The 18,541-nt window shown below is 39.3% G+C and overlaps 1 protein-coding gene, 1 non-coding gene and 1 pseudogene across 2 annotated transcripts in view; 1 reads left to right on the plus strand and 2 right to left on the minus strand.

Moving 5' to 3' along the window:
- Positions 1 to 9,348, plus strand: part of LOC137754919 (ribonuclease SLFN12-like) — a 49,891-nt gene extending 40,543 nt beyond the window's left edge. The window contains exons 4-5 of the mRNA XM_068530861.1: positions 3,643 to 3,922; positions 9,135 to 9,348. Of these exons, the coding sequence (XP_068386962.1) occupies positions 3,643 to 3,872 (230 nt within the window). The 3' untranslated portion in view covers positions 3,873 to 3,922; positions 9,135 to 9,348. The remainder of the gene's footprint in view (positions 1 to 3,642; positions 3,923 to 9,134) is intronic.
- LOC137755659 (U1 spliceosomal RNA) lies at positions 3,767 to 3,930 on the minus strand. Its single transcript, XR_011072053.1, has one exon. It is a non-coding gene; the product is annotated as a U1 spliceosomal RNA (small nuclear RNA).
- A 1,285-nt stretch (positions 9,349 to 10,633) lies between the features above and the next one.
- On the minus strand, positions 10,634 to 11,088 carry LOC137755570 (small ribosomal subunit protein uS8-like; annotated as a pseudogene).
- Between the last annotated feature and the right edge of the window lie 7,453 nt (positions 11,089 to 18,541).

Consider the following 18,541-nt stretch of genomic DNA (forward strand, 5'->3'; position numbering starts at 1 on the left):
CTGTCTTAAGATGGTTTGACTTAGGAATTTTTGACTTTATGATGGTGCAAAAGCAATTCGCATTCAGTAGAAACCATACTTCAAATTTTGAATTTTGATCTTTTCCTGAGCTAGTCACATGCGATATGATGCTGGGCAGTGGCAGTGAGCCACAACTCCCAGTCAGCCATGCAATCATGAGGGTAAACAACCGATACTCTATAGTATATTGTGTTGCTTCCTGCTTCTGATGAGAAGAAGAGGAAGGCAATTACTCTTGAGATGAAACTCAAGATAATTGCCCTGCATGAAAGTAGTAAGCCAGTAATGGCCATCACATGTGAGTTAGGACTTTTGCAATCGATGATCTCGACCATCTTAAAGGATAAGCGAATCAGTGATGCAGTGAAACTGTCAGCATCAGTAAATCCGCTGTCTTCATGAAGAAATTACCTGGGCTAATTGATGATATGAAAAAATGTATCGACACTAGAGTGGAAGACCAGATACGGAAGTGCATACCACTTAGCCTACTGAGGATCTAGGCTAAGGCAAGAAGTGGTTTCCATACGCTGAAAGAGCATGCTGGGACTTCCCTGGTGGCGCAGTTGTTAAGACTCCATGCTCCCAATGCGGGGGCCCCCCGTTTGATCCCTGGTCAGGGAACTAGATCCCACATGCATGTTGCAACTAAGAGTTCGCATGCCACAACTAAGGAGCCAGTGAGCTGCAACTAAGGAGCCTGCCTGCCACTACTAAGACCCAGCAAAACCAAATAAAAATAAACAAATAAATATTTTTAAAAACTTGTAAAAAAATAAAAATAAAAAAATAATAGAGCATGCTGATGATCTTACATATACGCAAATGTTTATAGCGAGGCGTGGGTGGTTCCAACGTTTCAAAAGGCATCGTAATTTTCATAACGTGAAGGTCAGTGGTGAGGCAGCAGGTTGCTGATACTAAAGGTACCACAGCGTTTAAGGAAGAACTGCATAGGATAATTGTGGATGCAAAATATTTGCCAGAACACGTATGTAATGTCGATGAAATTAGCTTGTTCTGAAAACGTATGCCAGAGCATACATACATTCATCAGAAGTCTGAGACAATGCCAGGATTCAAGGCATTCAAAGACTATATAATGCCACTTTGGGGTAGAAATGTTGCAAGGTTCAAACTAGAGCTTTTCTTAATCTACCACTTGGAGAACCCTAGAGCATTCAGGAATATGAGAAAGCATATACTTCCCATTTATTGTTGCCATAACAGGAAAGCCTGGATGACATTAGCATTGTTTGAAAACAGGTTTTTGAACAGTTTTATTGTGCACGCAAGAGAATGTTGTAGGCAAAACATTCAATTCAAGACTCTTCTGATCTTAGACAATGCTCCAAGGCATCCACATCATGTCAGCGACATGATGTAAAGGTTGTGTATTTGCTACTGATCACAACGGTACTCATACAGTCAATGGACCAAGGTGCAATAGCTACATTCAGAGCATCCTATTTATGCCAAATGTTTGCATACGCTTTTGAACTGGCTGAATCTGGCCAAATGCTCTGAGAGATCTGGAAAAGTTTTCACATTGTAAATGCTATCCAGAGCATTGCTGTAGCATGGAAAGAAGTCACACAGAAATGCGTGAAGACATATGTGAACACATTCAAAAGATTCTGCTGCTGATGAAATAGTAAGTAACAAGATACTAGTGCTTGAGAAACAGCTAGAGTTGGACGTTGATGAAGAGGATATTCATGAGCTTGTTGGCGTCAAGGCTGAAGAGCTTTCCAATGAGGAGCTGATCAAACTGGAGGAAAAAAAAGTTAAAAAGTTGGGGGACTTCCCTGGTGGTCCAGTGGTTAAGACTTCGCCTTCCAAAGCAGGGGGTGTGGGTTTGATCCCTGGTCGGGGAGTTAAGATCCCACATGCCTCGCAGCCAAAAACACCAAAACATAAAACAGAAGCAATATTGTAACAAATTCAATAAAGACTTAAAAAAAAAAAGTAAAGAAGTTGAGGCAGAAGAAGAAGAAGTTATACCCAAGGCACCAAGAAAGTTCATAGCAAAGAAACTGGCAGAGACATTTACTACCATGAGCAGGGGCATGTGGATATTAGAAGAAATGGACATCAATTACAAGAGGTTCTCAAGAGCTAACAGGCAGATACAGGATACTCTTATTTGCTGTAGAGAAATATGTAATGAAAAGAAGAAACAAACTGTACAGTCAAAACTTGAAAGCTTCCTGAATAATACTGTGCCTGCTAAAGCATCAGCAAGTATAGATGCCCTGATGCCTTCTATCAGCTATTCTCAAGCCTCATCAGGAGAGAAATTGATGACCCTGTCCCTGTAGCCTCCATATCATCCAGCAATTCATTTTAGTTCAATGCTTCAAACATTCTTCAGGCCTACTGCACTTTCAGCTGTGTACCTTAATGGTGAGTATCCATATGACCATTCTGGTTTTCACTTTCAGTACAGTGGTCAATAAATTATATGAGATATTCAACATTTTAATATAAAAGTAGGCTTTGTGTTAGGTGATTTTGCCCATCTGTAGGCTAATGTAAGTGTTCTGGCTCATTTAAGGTAGGCTAGGCTGAGCTATGATATTCAGTAGGTTACTTGTATTACATGCAGTTTTTTTTGTTTTTTTTTTAAATTTTAATTTATTTATTTATTTATTTATTTTTGGCTGTGTTGGGTCTTCGTTTCTGTGCGAGGGCTTTCTCTAGTTGCGGCAAGTGGGGGCCACTCTTCTTCGCGGTGCGCGGGCCTCTCACTATCGCGGCCTCTCTGGCTGTGGAGCACAGGCTCCAGACGCGCAGGCTCAGCAATTGTGGCTCACGGGCCTACCCGCTCCGCGGCATGTGGGATCCTCCCCTACCAGGGCTCGAACCCGTGTCCTCTGCATTGGCAGGCAGACTCTCAACCACTGCGCCACCAGGGAAGCCCCTACATGCAGTTTTGACTTAAAATATTTTCTTATTGATGAGTTTATTGGGACATAAATCCATCATAAATCTAGGAAGATCTGTAATAGGAAAACATGAAAGTATAAATCTCACTGGTAAAAGTAAATATATAGTAAAATTCAGGATAATCTGTTATAAAGGTGGTGGTTAATCACTTGTAAAGCTAGTATGAAGGTTAAAAGACAAAAGTGGTAAAAAATAACTATAACTACAATAATTTGTTAAGGGATACACAGGATAAAAAGATGCAAATTGTGACATCAAAAACAAAATGTGGGTGGGGGAGAGTAAAAATCTAGAGCTTTAGAATGTGTTCAAACTTAAGTTGTTATCAATGTAGAATAGACCATTATAACTTGTTACAGGTAAGCTTCACAGTAACCACAAAGCAAAAACCTATAGTAGATACACAAAAGATAAAGGGATAAGAATCTAAACATACTACTACAGAAAATCATCAAATCACAAAGCAAGTGAGTGAGAGAAGAAAAAAGAAACAGAGGAACTACAAAACAGCAGGAAACAACGAACAAAACAGTACTAAATACAAACCCATCAATAATTATTTTAAAAATGTTTGTATGTATGTAAGTGCAGTTGATTTTATTTAAGTTTCAGGTATACAGTATAGTGATTCACGGGGGTTTTTTGTTTTTTGTTTTTGGCCATGCCACACAGTATGTGGCATCTTAGTTACCGGACCAAAGATCGAACCCGTGACCCCTGCAGTGGAAGCGCGGAGTCTTAACCACTGGACCACCAGGGAAGTCCCAGACGTCTGTTTTTCAAAACCTACAAAGACCAGGGGAAAGCACGAATGCAGTCCCCCACTACCACAAATTATGCAGTCGAGTTTCCCATATTTGGGGAAATCGCAGGGGTCAGCACATCCGGAGTGCAATGGATAAGCCTTGCCCTGGGAAAACCACCTTCGTGATCATGTTATCTCCCCTGCCAGGTAAGTATGTGATTCACAATTTTTAAAGGTTATACTTCATTGATAGTTGTTATAAAATATTGGCTATATTCCTTGCGTTGTACAATATATCCTTGTAGCCTATTTATTTTATACATAGTAGTTTGTACCTCTTAATCCCCTACCCTTATTTTTCCCCTCCCCACTTCCTTCTCCCCACTGGTAACCACTAGTTTGTTCTCTGTATCTGTGAGTCTGTTTCTTTTTGGTTATACTCACTAGTTTGTTTTATATTTTAGATTCTACATATAAGTGATATCGTACAGTATTTGTCTTTCTCTGTTTGACTTATTTCACTAAGCATAATACCCTCTAAGTTGATCCATGTTGCTGCAAATGGCAAAATTTCATTCTTTTTATGGCTAAGTAGTATTCCATTGTATGTAATATATATATATATATATATATATATATATATATATATATATATATATATATATACCACATCTTCTTTATTGCTGATGACACTTAGGTTGCTTCTATATCTTGGCAATTGTAAATAATGCTGCTATGAACATTGGGATGCATGTATCTTTTCAAATTAGTGTTTTCATTTTTTGGATATATACCCAGGAGTGGACTTGCTGGGTGATATGGTAGTTCTCTTTTTATTTTTTTGAGAAAGCTCCATACTGTTTTCCACATCCTCAACAACATTTTTTTAAAATTTATTTATTTTTGGTTGCGTTGGGTCTTTGTTGCTGTGCGCGGGCTTTTTCTAGTTGCGGTGAGCAGGGGCTACTCTTAATTGTGGCGCGCGGGCTTCTCATTGTGGTGGCTTCTCGTGTTGCGGAGCACAGGCGCTAGGTGTGCAGGCTTCAGTAGTTGTGGCACGTGGGCTCAGTAGTTGTGGCTTGCGGGCTCTAGAGCTCAGGCTCAGTAGTTGTGGCACACGGGCTTAGTTGCTCCACGGCATGTGGGATCTTCCCGGACCAGGGCTCGAACCCGTGTCCCCTGCATTGGCAGGTGGATTCTTAACTACTGCGCCACCAGGGAAGCCCAACATTTTTTATTTGTGTTCTTTTTGATGGCAGCCATTCTGACCATATGAGGTGATAATATCTCATTGTGGTTTTAATTTGCATTTCTCTGATGATTAACGATGTTGAACATCTTTTCATGTGCCTGTTGGCCATATGTATGTCTTCTTTGGAAAAACGTCTATTCAGGTCGTCTGCCCATTTTTAAATCAGGTTGCTTGGTTTTTTGATGTTAAGTTGTATGAGCTATTTTAATATTTTGGATACTAACCCCTTATCAGTCGTATCATTTGCAAATCTTTTCTCCTATTCAGTAGGTTGTCTTTTCATTTTGTCGATGGTTTCCTTTGCTGTGCAAAAGCTTTTAAGTTTCACTAGGTCCCATTTGTTTATTTTTGCTTTTATTTCCTTTGCTTTAGGAGACAGATCCAAAAAAATATATTGCTACGACTTATGTCAAAGAGTGTTCCGCCTATGTTTTCTTCTAGGAGTTTTATGGTTTCCAGTCTTACATTTAGGTCTTTAATCCATTTTGAGTTTATTTTTGTAAATGGTGATAGAGAATGTTCTAATTTCATTCTTTTATATGTAGCTGTCTAGTTTTCCCAGCACCACTTATTGAAGAGATTGTCTTTTCTCCATTTTATATTCTTTTTTTAAAAAATATTTATTTATTTTTTTGGCTGCATCGAGTCTTAGTTGCAGCACATGGGATCTTTGTTGTGGCATGGGTTCTTTGTTGTGGTGTGCTGGCTTCTCTAGTTGTGGTGCACGGGTTTTCTCTTCTCTAGTTGTGGCACACGGGCTCCAGGGCACGTGGGCTCTGTAGTTTGCGGCACATAGGCTCTCTCGTTGAGGCGCGTGAGCTCAGTAGTTGTGGCGTGAGGGCAGTAGTTGTGGCGTGAGGGCTTAGTTACCCTGGGGCATGTGGGATCTTAGTTCCCCGACCAGGGGTGGAACCTGAGTCCCCTGCATTGGAAGGCGGATTCTTTACCACTGGACCACCAGGGAAGTCCCTCTCCATTTTATATTCTTACCTCCTTTGTCGTAGATTAATTGACCATAAGTGCATGGGTTTATTTCTGGGATTTCTATCCTGTTCCATTGATCTATATCTTACACTTATACACAAAATTAACTCAAAACGGATCAAAAACTTGAACATTAGACCTGAAACCATAAAACTCCTAGAAGAAAACATAGGTGGTAAGCTTCTTGACATCTGTCTTGGTGATGTTTTTTTTTGGATTGACACAAAAAGCAAAGGTAACAAAAGCAAAAATAAATAAACGAGACTACATCAAACTAAAAAGCTCCTGCACAGTTAAGGAAACCATCAACAGAATTAAAAAGCAACATACCAAATGGGAGAAAATGTTTGCAAATCATGTGTCTGATGAGGGGTTAATATCCAAAGTATAAAAAGAACTCATACAATTCAATAACAACAAAACAAAACAAATAATATAATTTTAAAATGGGCACAGGATCTGAATAGACATTTTTCTAAAGAAGACATACAGATAGCCAACAAGTACATGAAAAAGTGCTTAACATCACTAATCATCAGGGAAATGAAAATCAAAACCACAATGAGATATCACCTCACACCTGTTAGAATGGCTGTCATCAAAAAGACAAGAAATAACAAGTGTTAGTGAGGATTAAAGGAAAGGGAACCCCTGTGCACTGTTAGTGGGAATATAAATTTGTGCAACCAGTATGGAAAATAGTATGGAAGTTACTCAAAAAATTAAAAGTAGAATTACCATATGACCCAGCAAGTCCACTTCTGGGTATTTATCCAAAGAAAACAAAAACACTCACTCAAAGGTACATGCACCCTTATGTTTATTGCAGCATTATTTACCATAGCCAAGATATGGAAGAAACTCATGTCCATATATTCTGTATATTCATTATACACACACACACACACACACACACACACACACACACATAATGGAACATTATTCAGCCATAGAAAAAGAAGGAAATCTGGCCATTTTTGACAATATGGGTGGACTTTGAGGGCATAATGTTAAGCAAAATAAGTCAAACAGGGCTTCCCTGGTGGCGCAGTGGTTGAGAATCTGCCTGCCAATGCAGCGGACACGGGTTCGAGCCCTGGTCTGGGAAGATCCCACATGCCGCGGAGCAACTGGGCCCGTGAGCCACAACTACTGAGCCTGCGCGTCTGGAGCCTGTGCTCTGCAACAAGAGAGGCCGCGATAGTCAGAGGCCCGTGCACCACGAAGAAGAGTGGCCCCCGCTTGCCACAACTAGAGAAAGCCCTAGCACAGAAACGAAGACCCAACACAGCCAAAAATAAAAAAATAAAAAATAAGTCAAACAGAGAAAGACAAATACTGTATGATCTCACTTATATGTGGAATCTAAAAACAAAAAAACAACCAAACAAAAAAACTCCCAAGCTCACAAATACAAAGAATAGGGGTGGGGTGGAGGTGCAGAATGGGTAAAGGAGGTAAAAAAGTACAAAATCCCAGCTGTAAGATGCATAAGTCATGGGGATGTTATGTACAGCAGGGTGGCTATGCTAAGTAATACTGTATTGTACACTTGAGGGTTGCTAAGAGAATAAATCTTAAAAGTTTTCAACACAAGAAAAAAATGTTGTAACAGTATATGGTGATGGATGTCAACTAGAGTTATTGTGGTGGTCATTTTGCAGTATACAGAAATATCTCATCACTCTGTTGTATACCAGACACTAATATAATTTTATATGCCAATTATATCTAAATTGTAAAAAGTCAACAGAATAAAAAGAATAGATACATGTGTATGTATAACTGAATTACTTTGCTGTACACCTGAAACTAACATAATATTGTTAATCAACTATGCTCCGATATAAAATAAAAATTTTTTTTAAGTCAACAGAATATATTCTGTTACTACTTTGAAGATAATGTGCCCTTTTTTCTTTGTCTTATTTTAAGATTTTTTTCATTGTCTTTGATGTTTAACAGTTTGATATGCTACGCCTATGTATATTTTTGTTTCCATTCATCCTGCTTGGGATTCACATAATGTCATAAGTGCATTTTTTTTTTTTGTCTTGTCAGCTTTGGAATTTTTCAAGCATTATCTCTTAAAGAAAAGATCACCCTTATACACGCTCACATCTCTCTAAGATATGTTATGTATACATCTGATGTTTTCACTGTGTACAATGTGACTATTTTTTATGAGAATTTTCACTCTTCTTTTTCTCTGTATATGCTTCAATCTAAATATTTTTCATTAGCCTTACAGTTCACTAATTCTCCCTTTTGCTGTGTCTAATTTCCTATTAAACCTATCTATTACATGTCTAATTTCAGTTATCATATCAGTCAATTCTAGAATTCCTACTGGAGTCTTTCTATCGATTCAATTCTTTGATGGTTTTTTCCATCTCTCTGTCTCTCTCTTTTCCTCTCTTTTCTTAAGCACATAAATAATAGCTCTTTTTCAGTCCTTGTCTGATAATTCCATTATTTGGCTTAACTTTGGTCTATTTATATTGTATGTATTTTTTCTTCTTGGTCTTCAGCCATACAGTCCTATATTTTGTCATGCCAGGTAATTTTCAATTAAATGCTAGACACTGTATGAGAAAAAGTATAGAAGATCTAGATGATACTGTCTTCCTCTCAAGAGGATACACACCCTCCTTTGCAAGGCAGATAGAATAGCAATTGATTATCTTAATCCAGTCAGAGACTTAGCTACTCAAGGAAAGTTTTGACAGTTTTGTTTATCTCTGATTTTTTTTTTGCAAATCTCTAATTTGTCTAAAACAAAGCAAAGTTGGTTGCCTCAGCTTTATAATGCCTTCAGACAGATGTTTTATGTATTATAACTGCCTTTTCTAGCTGTTCTCAGTGGAACAGTTGGTTTGCTACTCCTTTATTACTGCATACCTCTTTTGTGCACTATAGCAATATTTCAGAAAAAAATTAAATTTTTGTAGTGATAACCAATACACTCATTTGATTACATTTTAATGGAAAAAAGCTGTAATTTTTATCTGAGCTCAAAATATTTTTTTAACATCTCTATTGGAGTATAATTGCTTTACGATGGTGTGTTAGTTTCTGCCAAAATATTTTTATTGTGTCCAATTGCTCGTGGGCCATCTTGATATATCATAGGTACCTAAGAAGTATCCAGCTGAACTCTATGCTTTTCTTCCTCTCTTCCAGGTTTAAGGAGACCAAAGAGGTGTAAAAATTAATTTCAGGGCAGAAGACCTGAATAGACATTTTTCCAAAGACGACATAGAGATGGCTAATAGGCACGTGAAAAGATTCTCAACATCACTAATCATTATAGAAATGTAAATAAAAACCACAATGAGATATCACCTTACACCTGTCAGAATAGCTATCATCAAGAAGTCTACTACAAATAACAAATGCTGACAAGGAGAAAAGGGAACCCTCATGCATTGTTGGTGGGGATGTAAATTGGTGCAGCCATTGTGGAAAACAGTATGGCAGTTTCTCAAAAAACTAAAAATAGAACTATTGTATGACCCAGCAATTCCACTCCTGGGTATATATCCAAAGAAAACAAAAACATTAATTCAAAAAGATACATGCATCCCAGTGTTCATAGCAGCATTATTTACAACAGCCAAGATACGAAACAACCTAAGTGTCCATCGATAGATGAATGGATAAAGAAGATGTGGTATATGTATACACAACGGAATTACTACTCAGCCATAAAAAAAAGAATGAAATTCTGCCATTTGCACCAACATGGATGGACCTAGAGGGTATTATGATTAGTGAAATAAGTTAGAGAAAGACAGATACTCTGTTATCACTTATATGTAGACTCTAAGAAATAAAACAAATGAATGTATATAACAAAACAGAAACAGATACAGTAAGTCCCCTACATACAAATGAGTTCCGTTCCGATAGCACGTTCGTAAGTCCAATTTGTAAGTCCAACAAAGTTAGCCTAGGCACCCAACTACACGATCAACTATATAGTACTGTACTGTAATAGGTTTATAATACTTTTCACACAAATAATACAGAAAAAAACAAACACAAAAAATAAAGAAAAAAAATTTAACCTTACAGTACAGTACCTTGAAAAGTACAGTAGTACAGTATAACAGCTGGCATACAGGGGCTGTCATCAAGTGAACAGGCAAGAAGAGTTACTGACTGGAGGAGGGAGAGGAGGTGGGAGATGGTAGAGCTGAAGGTTCGTCAGCAATAGGAGACGGAGGGCAAGCTGCAATTTCACTCATGCCTGACACTGATGGAACACATGTTCGCATCTCTGAAAGTTCACAACTTGAAGGTTTGTATGCAGGGGACTTACTGTATAGAGAACAAACTAGTGGTTACTGGTGGGGAGAGGGAGGGTGGAGGGGCAAGATAGGGGTATGGGATTCAGATGTACAAACTACTATGTATGAAATAAATAAGCAACAAGGATATATTGTACAGCACGAGAAATATAGGCATTATTTTGTAATGTCTTTAAATGGAGTATAATTATAAAAAATTAAATTACTATATTGAACACATGAAACTAATAAAATATTGTAAATTATACTTCAATTTTAAAAGAATTTTAAAAAATTATCTGCTTGCTTTATTTCATTAGGAAAACATGCATTTGTGTCTTATATTTTTTTTCCTCTGAGGCATTTTATTTGCACATATGCATTACATCCCTAGAAAAAGAATCCAAGGATTTTCCCTCCTGTGTGTTTTCGTCTTGCTTCTTATGGTCCATGATGCCAGCTGAGGTTGTCAGTACAATGAAAGCAAACTGACGGGACAGGAGCAGCTTATTCTGCCATTTTTCTAGATCTTTGAGTCGCACATCAAATCTGGGGCTGATCACGCCACACTTATTTAGCCTGCCTGTGAGGTTCACAACAATCTTCCCATCCCTGTGATCATCGGTGATTTCAAATTCGCCAAAGTAACCATGCTTCATCATCACAGTTAGAAACCTGACGATGACTTCGGAGCACGGCCTAATAAGAACCTGGCATCTGCCTCTCTTTTCAGCATTGTTGATACTGTTGAGAGCATCAGCCAGGACATTCATGCGCACCGTTATGGCAGCATGGAAAGATGGCGAAAGGAGCTGTGTCTTACATTTGTAATAGCAAGCAAACATCTACCAGGCAATAGCTCAGAAAAGCTTCATGAAAAAGTTAAGTTTGAAAAGATGCAACATATCATGGTTGATGAAGCTAAGAATTTCCACACTGACAACAGAGACTACTATGAGGAAAAAAATCACTAAAAGGACAAAGAATTGCCCAGGAATATTTTTTTTGGTTTTCTTGGACTACTTTCTGTAAATTTGCACCACTTGGATTACAGGGGCCTCCCCACTTCTTAGCCTAGCATTCAGGAAGAGAATACACCAGAGTGGTTTGCAATGAGATCCAAAAGCCAAGTACCTGCAAAGAGCAGTGCAGGACATCAGAGGAAATTCTCCACCTAACATCTCTCCTGACTCTCTGGGGGTTTCCTGGGCTCAGGGTGTGGATGGCACTTTAGAGATTAGAGTGAATTGTATTTGGAACATGAGGAGACCCATGTGGCAGAGCTATGCCAGTTCTTTTTTAAAAAGGATCACTCCCCGCAAGGGGTTTGTGTTTTAATAAGCACAGCAGATGAAGCTCCTTAAAGAAATGAGGAAGCAAAGGGTGTAGTCAGAGCAACAGGGCATCTGAGGGGCTGGATGAGCACATCAGGTTGAACAGTGTCATCTGGTTTTCGAACTTGGGAAGGAAGGTCATGTTTGAGATCACTCCAAGCGTGGCTGAGACAACTATTGTACAGAATCTTACGCTCTCTCCAGCATGTGTTTCCAATATGGAAACACAGCTGTATATTCTGAAGGATAACTGATTGGAAGGCCCCCTGTCTAAGAAGAAACTCTGCCTGTGTGTGAAACTAGCTGTTCTAGGTGCTGGGAATCCCGTGGCAGATGCGAACTGGAATCTGTGAACAAAGGAGTACAAAGAATGGCAAAGCACGAAAAGTGATAATATGGTTGTAAAATGGGCAGTCTTTTTTTGAAAAGCCTCGCTTTACTCTCCTGCCTCCTGCTAATTTTCAGTCATTGTTCCCATGGATCAAATCAACCAGAATTTAGCTGGCAAGGGAGCCCATTAATGTCATCCAGTCAGCCTCCCCGGGTCCAGAACAGGATGGAGAATGGATCCCAGAGGGACAAATGGAAGATGTTCACAACACACCTTCTCATCTACTCTTATCCTTCCTGTGGGTGAAGGGTTAATGTCCCCAACACAGTAAATGAAGCTGCCCTCCCATGGTGTCAATTCAGTCAGATGTTCATCTGAAACCAAAAATGTCAGCCATCCCCAATCTTATCAGGCCACAGGGGAGAGGGGAGAAAGAAACATCAAAGAAACAATGATGTTTTTGTGCTAAACATCAATTAGCACAGAACCTAACTGCTGCTGTCCCACTTCTGGAGCTGACCTCAGGCTTCGGTTGGTAATTACAGCAGTCTTCCTTCTCCCACCAACTCCTCCAAGTTCTGCCCACCTCAGTTGGATGGGAGTCTTTACGTCATGGTGTTAAACTTTTATTCCTGTAGATTCTTAGTCCTTGAAGGTCTCTCATTCCAGCCCAAAGACTGTTGCTGACCTAGAGGAGTTCCCTCTGGCATTGTCTGGCAGGGTTACCCCTGAGTGGGGCAGAGGGCAGCAACCATCCCTTCTGGTTGAGTCCAGTGCTGTGAGTGGAGGGAAAGGCAGTGAAACAGTGGATGGAGATACCATGGGAGTCTGAGCTGCCTGCTTTTATAGCATGTTTTTGTCTTGCAGACCCGCTTGTGCCCAGTCTCATACATATGAGTTCTATTTTATGATGAAAATTCTACTGTGCACCTTCACTGTGTGATTTAGTGGATCACATGACCCCTAGGATGTGATGGGATCTCAGGTCATCAGGTCACACAGTTACTCGGTGCCCCATGGTCAGACATGCAGTCTCAATAGGGCCCTGTGGGAAGCCAGATACTGATTTCACATGGACAACACTTGCTGGCAGAAGAGAGCATGGTCTTCCTCCAAAGCCTTGGGGGTTGTTATTGGGGCTTGTTAGAGGCTTTCTTCAGAACTCTGTCTTCTACAGAGCCTTCCATTCTCATTGGGTCTGCTGGGTCATCATGTGAAAATGGCTGGGCATCCTCACTTTGGACCTGCTACAGAGTACTGTCCTCTGGCAGCCTTACTGGTTACCAGAAAGTAGATTAGAGCTGCATGTCTGAAATTCAGAGAAACCAACCAAGCATGGAGCGTCCCTCTTTGTAGTGGGCAGTGAACAGTGCTGTAATTCACTTCTTGGTTTTGACCCAAAGAGGTTCAAAACTTATGTCCACAGAAAGACCTACACACGGATGTTTATATGGAAGCTTTATTCATAACTGCCAAATCTTGGAAGCAACCAAGATGTCCTTCCACACCAGTGCCCTTCCCTTAGTGGAAGAGATTTGGTGCGATTGTAGAGTTAATCGGCATTGAACTCAACAATCCTACCGGTCAGGCCCTTGGCATGGTGCTCAACCATATCTGCCCTGAAATTATACGGGATGAGTGACTTCTCCAAGGCTTTTTGGTTTTCCGTGGATCTCCTCAGTGGGATAGTTTTGCTCTCAATCTCAATTTTTCATTGTCTATCCTTCTTAGAGCTATCAGAAAAAGGCAATTTACTCCACAATCTTTGTAATTACTGTTGTTGCCATAGAAACTAAAAGCCATAGTCACCCCAATGCCTTGCCCTCCAACTTTACTTCATCCTATGCCACTCCTGATGATGATGCCACTGTGTGTGTGTGTGTGTGTGTGTGTGTTTGTGTGTATAAACTATTAACAGGTAGCCTGAAAGGATACCCACCGAAGTCATGATGGTTTTTGCTGCTGGGGAGAAGGGAGAGAAATTAGGTGGGGAAGAGAAGAAAGAGGAGTTCAGATTTTGCTAAGGTATATTATTTCTTTTATTTAAAAAAAAGCTTAAAGCAAATATGAAAAAATATTAAGACTTATAAATCCTAGGTGGCAAAGAGTCATTGTATATATATATATATATATATATATATATATATATATATATTTTTTTTTTTTTTACTTTCTGTGATTTTCAAATTTTACTCCTCCCCATTCCTCATGCATCATTATTCATTTTGATCATGAGGGACTTATCCCAGGATACAGGATGATAGAAAACTAAGAAAGTAATTCATAAAACTGTTACGTCAACAGGTAAAGACATACATACATGACAAAATCATATCAGTAAATGCCCCAAATTATTACATTACACAAAATGCAAAAGTCATAAAAAGTAAAAGCTGTCTTTTTCACATCTGTGTTCCCCTGACACTCATTTGCCCTTCCCTGGAGCCAAATGCTACTGCAATTTTTTTTTAGGATATTTCCAAAGATATATAATGCATTTGCAAACACATCCTTATATCAATTCTACAAGCAAAAGATAGACTTTTTTCTGCATGTTGCTTTGTTTGCCATACAATATACCTTAAAGATGGTCCCACATCCTATGCTACAAAGCTACAGTAATCGAGACAGTACGGTACTGGCACAAAAACAGAAATATAGATCAATGGAACAGGATAGAAAGCCCAGAGATAAACCCACACACATATGGTCACCTTATCTTTGATAAAGGAGGCAAGCATATACAGTGGAGAAAAGACAGCCTCTTCAATAAGTGGTGCTGGGAAAACTGGACAGGTACCTGTAAAAGTATGAAATTAGAACACTCCCTGACACCATACACAAAAATAAACTCAAAATGGATTAAAAACCTAAGTGTAAGGCCAGACACTATCAGACTCTTAGAGGAAAACATAGGCAGAACACTCTATGACATAAATCACAGCAAGATCCTTTTTGACCCAGCTCCTAGAGAAATGGAAATAAAAACACAAATGAACAAATGGGACCTAATTAAACTTAAAAGCTTTTGCACAGCAAAGGAAACCATAAACTAGAACAAAGGACAACCCTCAGAATGGGAGAAAATATTTGCAAATGAAGCAACTGACAAAGGATTAATCTCCAAAATTTACAAGCAGCTCATGCAGTTCAATATCAAAAAAACAAACAACCCAATCCAAAAATGGGCAGAAGACCTAAATAGACATTTCTCCAAAGAAGATATACAGATTGCCAACAGACACATGAAAGAATGCTCAACATCATTAATCATTAGAGAAATGCAAATCAAAACTACAATGAGGTATCATCTCACACCAGTCAGAATGGCCATCATCAAAAAATCTAGAAACAATAAATGCTGGAGAGGGTGTGGAGAAAAGGGAACCCTCTTGCACTGTTGGTGGGAATGTAAATTGATACAGCCACTATGGAGAACAGTATGGAGGTTCCTTAAAAAACTAAAAATAGAACTACCATACGACCCAGCAATCCCACTACTGGGCATATACCCTGAGAAAACCATAAGTCAAAAAGAGTTATGTACCAAAATGTTCATTGCAGCTCTATTTACAATAGCCAGGACGTGGAAACAACCTAAGTATCCATCAACAGATGAATGGATAAAGAAGATGTGGCACATATATACAATGGAATATTACTCAGCCATAAAAAGAAACGAAATTGAGTTATTTGTAGTGAGGTGGATGGACCTAGAGTCTGTCATACAGAGTGAAGTAAGTCAGAAAGAGAAAAACAAATACCGTATGCTAACACATATATATGGAATCTAAGAAAAAAAAAAAAAAAGGTCATGAAGAACCTAGGGGCAAGACAGGAATAAAGACACAGACCTACTAGAGAATGGACTTGAGGACACAGGGATGGGGAAGGGTAAGCTGTGACAAAGTGAGAGAGTGGCATGGACATATATACGCTACCAAACGTAAAATAGATAGCTAGTGGGAAGCAGCAGCATAGCACAGGGAGATTAACTCCGTGCTTTGTGACCACCTAGATGGGTGGGATAGGGAGGGTGGGAGGGAGGGAGACGCAAGAGGGAAGAGATATGGGAACATATGTATATATATAACTGATTCACTTTGTTATAAAGCAGAAACTAACACACCATTGTAAAGCAATTATACTCCAATAAAGATGTAAATAAATAAATAAATAAATAAATAAAATGGTCCCACATCAATATGTACAGAGAGCTCTATTCTTTTATGGCTTCATAGTATTACAATATGTTGATATGTCATTAAGTTATTCAACCCTTTTGGGTGGATATTTACTATTTTGTAGTCTTCTGCTATTAGATATAAAGTGAAATTCAGTTACCTGCACAGAAGTCATTTCAAACAAGTTTAACCATATATGTAGAATAAATTCCTAAAAGAGGAATTGCTAGGTAAAGGGATATGTGCATTTAAAATTTTGATAGCTACTGCCAGATTGTTGTTGATAGAAGTTGCACTACTTTATGACAATATACAAAAGTGCTTTTTCCCTACCAAATGGTAAAACAATTAAGTTTGAACTTAATGATTCTGTCAATCTAATAAGTGAAAAAGAGTGATATCTTGTTGTAGTTTTTAACTGATGATTCTATATCATGACCAAAGTTTCCATAAATTTAGGAACTATTTTAAATTCCTTTTCTGTGTTCTTCTGCCTGTTCACATCTTTGGCCATTTTTCTTTGGGAATGTTATTTTTTTTTTCTCTTAGATTTGTAGAAACTTTTTTTTTACAATTAGGAGTTAACTATTGTCTTTGGGACTTCCCTGGTGGCACAGTGGTTAAGAATCTGCCTGCCAATGCCAGGGACACGGGTTCGAGCCCTGGTCCGGGAAGATTCCCACATGCCGCGGAGCAACTAAGCCCGTGCACTACAACTGCTGAGCCTGCACTCTAGAGCCTGTGAGCCACAACTGCTGAGGCCACATGCCACAACTACTGAAGCCCACGCGCCTAGAGCCCGTGCTCTGCAACAAGAGAAGCCACCTCAATGAGAAGCCCCCACACCACAACGAAGAGTAGCCCCAGCTCGTCACAACTAGAGAAACCCCGTGCGCAGCAACGAAGACCCAATGCAGCCAAAAATAAATAAATAAAAATAAATAATAAATTCATTAAAAAAAGGAGTTAACTATTCTCTTCGATTTTTCTTGCAAATATATTCAAAGTGTGTTTTTCATTTCTTGATCCTTTTATAGTGTTTTTGCTATAAAGATACTTTTGTTTTAAAAAAATCATTATTTTCTTTCCTGGTTTCTGATTGAGGGCCATATTTAGGCCTTCCCTATGCTGAGATTATAAAAAAATAAATGTCCTACTTTTTCTCCATGTACTTCCATGATTTCATAGTTTTACATTTAAGTATTGCATCCATTTGGAATTTATTTTGGTGTCAACTGTGATGTATGGCCCAAGCTTAATTTTTTTCAGATAGGTACCCAAGTCATTCAACATCATTTATTGAATAATCCATCTTTTTTTCCAACTAATTTGAATGCCACCTTTGATATATGTAATATTCCCAGACATATTTGAATTTATTTTTGGACATTCTAGTCCATCCCATTGACCTGCCACACAGCAGAACCATGTTGTTTTAATTATTGTAGCTTTACAATATGTTTTAATACTTGGCCATGCTAATTACCCTCAGCTTTTTCCTTTTTAGATTTTTCCTAGATAATCTTGCTTTTTATTTTTCAATGAACTTTAAAAAAACTTCGATGCTTTGGAAAAAGTTGTGTCAGTATTTTTATTGGGATGACATTGAATTTATAGATTAACTTAGTGAAAATGGATATATTTATGATTTTGAGTTTTCTTATCCAAAAACACTCTACTCTTGGGCTTCCCTGGTGGTGCAGTGGTTAAGAATCCACATGCCAATGCAGGGGACACATGTTCAAGCCCTGGTCTGGGAAGATCCCACATGCCACTGAGCAACTAAGCCTGTGCACCACAACTACTGAACCTGTGCTCTAAAGCCCATGAGCCACAACAACTGAAGCCTGCGTGCCTAGAGCCTGTGTTCTGCAACGAGAAGCCACCGCAATGAGAAGCCTGTGCACCGCAACGAACAGTAGCCCCCGCTCGCTGCAACGAGAGAAGCCTGCGCACAGCAACAAAGACCCAACACAGCCAAAAATAAATAAAATAAAATAATTTAATTAAAAAAAACCAGTCTACTCTTTATCTGTACAAGTTCTCTTTTGGCTTCTTCAGTTCTTTTGTTGTTTTTTTTGGCTGTGTTGGGTCTTCGTTGCTGCGCGGGGGCTTTCTCTAGTTGTGGCGAGTGGGGGCTACTCTTTGTTGCGGTGCACAGGCTTCTCACTGCGGTGGCTTCTCTTGTTTTGGAGCACGGGCTCTAGGTGCACGGGCTTCAGTGGTTGCAGCACGTGGGCTCAGTAGTCACAGCACACAGGCCCTAGAGCGCGCAGGCTTCAATAGTTGCAGTGCATGGGCTCAGTAGTTGCGGTGCACAAGCTCTAGGGTGCGCAGGCTTCAGTAGTTGTGGCACACGGGCTCAGCAGTTGTGGCTCACAGGCTTAGTTGCTCCACGGCATGTGGGATCTTCCCGGACCAGGGATCGAACCTGTGTCCCCTGAATTGA

This window comes from Eschrichtius robustus, chromosome 20 (assembly GCF_028021215.1).
Source record: "Eschrichtius robustus isolate mEscRob2 chromosome 20, mEscRob2.pri, whole genome shotgun sequence".
In the NCBI taxonomy this organism is placed as follows: Eukaryota; Metazoa; Chordata; class Mammalia; order Artiodactyla; family Eschrichtiidae; genus Eschrichtius; species Eschrichtius robustus.